Source organism: Miscanthus floridulus, chromosome 8, assembly GCF_019320115.1.
Source record: "Miscanthus floridulus cultivar M001 chromosome 8, ASM1932011v1, whole genome shotgun sequence".
In the NCBI taxonomy this organism is placed as follows: domain Eukaryota; kingdom Viridiplantae; phylum Streptophyta; class Magnoliopsida; order Poales; family Poaceae; genus Miscanthus; species Miscanthus floridulus.
Genome location: NC_089587.1, coordinates 111,020,971 through 111,023,327, shown reverse-complemented (window position 1 = coordinate 111,023,327; position 2,357 = coordinate 111,020,971). Strand labels below are relative to the sequence as shown.

The window sequence follows — 2,357 nt, the reverse complement described above, 5'->3', positions numbered from 1 at the left end:
GAGATTAAGGGCATGTTTGGTTTTGCTCCTCGACGGAGCTGTCTGCCAGGCATCTGATTTTGGATGCCTAGGCTAGGATCAGATGACTGGTACCTGGCAGGGCGCGAAGCAAACATGCCCAAATTGCCATACTTTTAGGATAAAACTATTGAGTAGTGTAAGAATCTTATAGCCAACAGCAGAAACTACATCAATATATAAAGTTTAAAAGGGAGACAGGGAAAGTGATTTTGGAGTAATAGTTTATATCCTTGAGCAAGAAAAAGTCAATTTTTTTATAATGGAGATTTTATTAAAATAGCCTAAGTCCAATTGATTTTGACTAGTGTCAAAGTGCATGAAGAAGCTGCGTGTTACTGGATCGATCTTCCACCTACTTGATCTAGAAATCAAAGTTACATATCGGCATGCTTGATCAAGGCACGAAAGTTTGCGTTGCTGGCAGATAAAGAAGAAAAAGTTTTCCCGTGGCAAATACGGCACCACTCTTTTCCTTTCACCCTGGGCCCCTGGCAGTCTGGCATAGTGCTTTCCTCCTACAGTAGGTCGCTGCTGCACCCGAGGACCACGGCCGCCACAAACAAGAAAAGAAGGAAACCCCAGCACGACGGATCGCATCGCAGCCCACTAGGCCACGACACTTGCGTCGGGCTGGGCACCAGGCAGCAACCACAACCGCGACGCGCACCGAACAACACGGTCCGAGAACGTGTCGCCCACAATCCTCCACGTCGCCCGGAACCTGCCTAGCATACCCTGCCCCGATCCCCCGCACGCATTCGCATCCGGCTCCCGGCATCCCCACCCCACCCACCTCCTTCCTCTTCCCCCCGCTAAACCCACGCCACCGCCCACCGCCGCCGCAAGGGACGCACGCGCGATGGCCGCCATGCGGGTGGTGCGGAACCTGGACCTGGAGCGGTACGCGGGGCGGTGGTACGAGATCGCGTGCTTCCCGTCCACGTTCCAGCCCAAGACGGGCACCAACACGCGCGCCACCTACACGCTCGCCCCGGACGGCACCGTGAAGGTGCTCAACGAGACGTGGACCGACGGCGGCCGCCGCGGCCACATCGAGGGCACGGCCTGGCGCGCCAACCCGGCCAGCGACGAGGCCAAGCTCAGGGTCCGCTTCTACGTGCCGCCCTTCCTCCCCGTCTTCCCCGTCACCGGCGACTACTGGGTGCTCCACGTCGACGCCGGCTACCAGTATGCGCTCGTCGGGCAGCCGTCCAGGAAGTACCTCTGGGTGCGTGCTGATTCATTCCTCTCTGCCCTCCGTTCAGCAGCCGTCCGTCCGTCCCTCGCCGGAATCCTGCCTACCAATCTCAGCGTTTCCCTTCACATGATCTGCGTTTTTGCTTGTGTGCGCAGATCCTTTGCAGGCAGCCTCACATGGACGAGTCCGTGTACAACGAGCTGGTGGAGCGTGCCAAGGAGGAAGGGTACGACGTGTCGAAGCTCCGCAAGACGGCGCACCCTGACCCGCCGCCGGAGAGCGAGCAGAGCCCCGGGGACCGCGGGGTGTGGTGGATCAAGTCCATCTTTGGCAAGTAGCCAAGTACTGGGAGGGTGAGCGGGTGCTGCCGGCCGGCGGCTGTGCCGAGCAGGCGAGCACACGCAAGAGATGGCTGCCTGTGACGGTCGGTGTTCGTCGGTGTCCAGGGTTCCGCGCGCCCGCGTGTACATTTCAGCAGTTGATCACTAGTTGGGGTCAAGTTCGTGTTCGTTCGTTGTTGCTGCCGCGATCTGCAAATGGCGGAGATTGTGCTTGTGTAGCTGGTGTTTCTTGTCCGTCTGTATCGAACTTTGAGTGAAGAATGCTTCAATTTGCAGCAGTATATGCGGTGATGTGCTGAATTTTACCGAGTTCTTAGGCAGTATTCCATGTCGATCAGTTTGTTGTAGTTAACGCGGCCAGTCGATATTCAGTCGCGTGGAATCTTACGGTCTGAAGTTTTATGGAGACGGACAGAATTGCGGGCTTTCTCCGGCGGATGTACCTATCGTGCAGCGCCCGCGGTGCCGCTTCGTGGGTTCAGACGGCGTGCGTGATCCGTGGAGGTGTGGCGGCCGACGTGCGCCGTGCCCGTGGCGACGGCGTGCTCAGCGCGAGCCGAGAAAAGCCGGACTGCCGAGGGCTAGCTAGGGCGCACGCGACGCGTGAGGCGTCTTGGGCGGTGATTCAATGATTTCATCTAAAATTTCTGCGCTTCTCTTATATTTCAGTGCCTAGATTTTAAGATACTTTCAAGCTGTATGACCAATTAGTAAAAGAAAAAGATTATTACTTTTATAATTTATTATTTGTCTTTGTATTATAACATATCAAATTTGTGTCATTGACTGACTATAAA

General features: G+C 55.7%; 1 protein-coding gene across 1 annotated transcript; it reads left to right on the top strand.

Annotated features, from left to right (window-relative positions):
* The first annotated feature begins 773 nt into the window (after nt 1–773).
* Nucleotides 774–1,985, top strand: LOC136473262 (temperature-induced lipocalin-1-like). Its single transcript, XM_066470940.1, has 2 exons — nt 774–1,249; nt 1,375–1,985. Exons 1-2 carry the CDS (start codon nt 881–883, stop codon nt 1,555–1,557), a joined length of 552 nt encoding a protein of 183 aa, XP_066327037.1. The 5' UTR covers nt 774–880; the 3' UTR covers nt 1,558–1,985.
* Nucleotides 1,986–2,357: the final 372 nt, after the last annotated feature.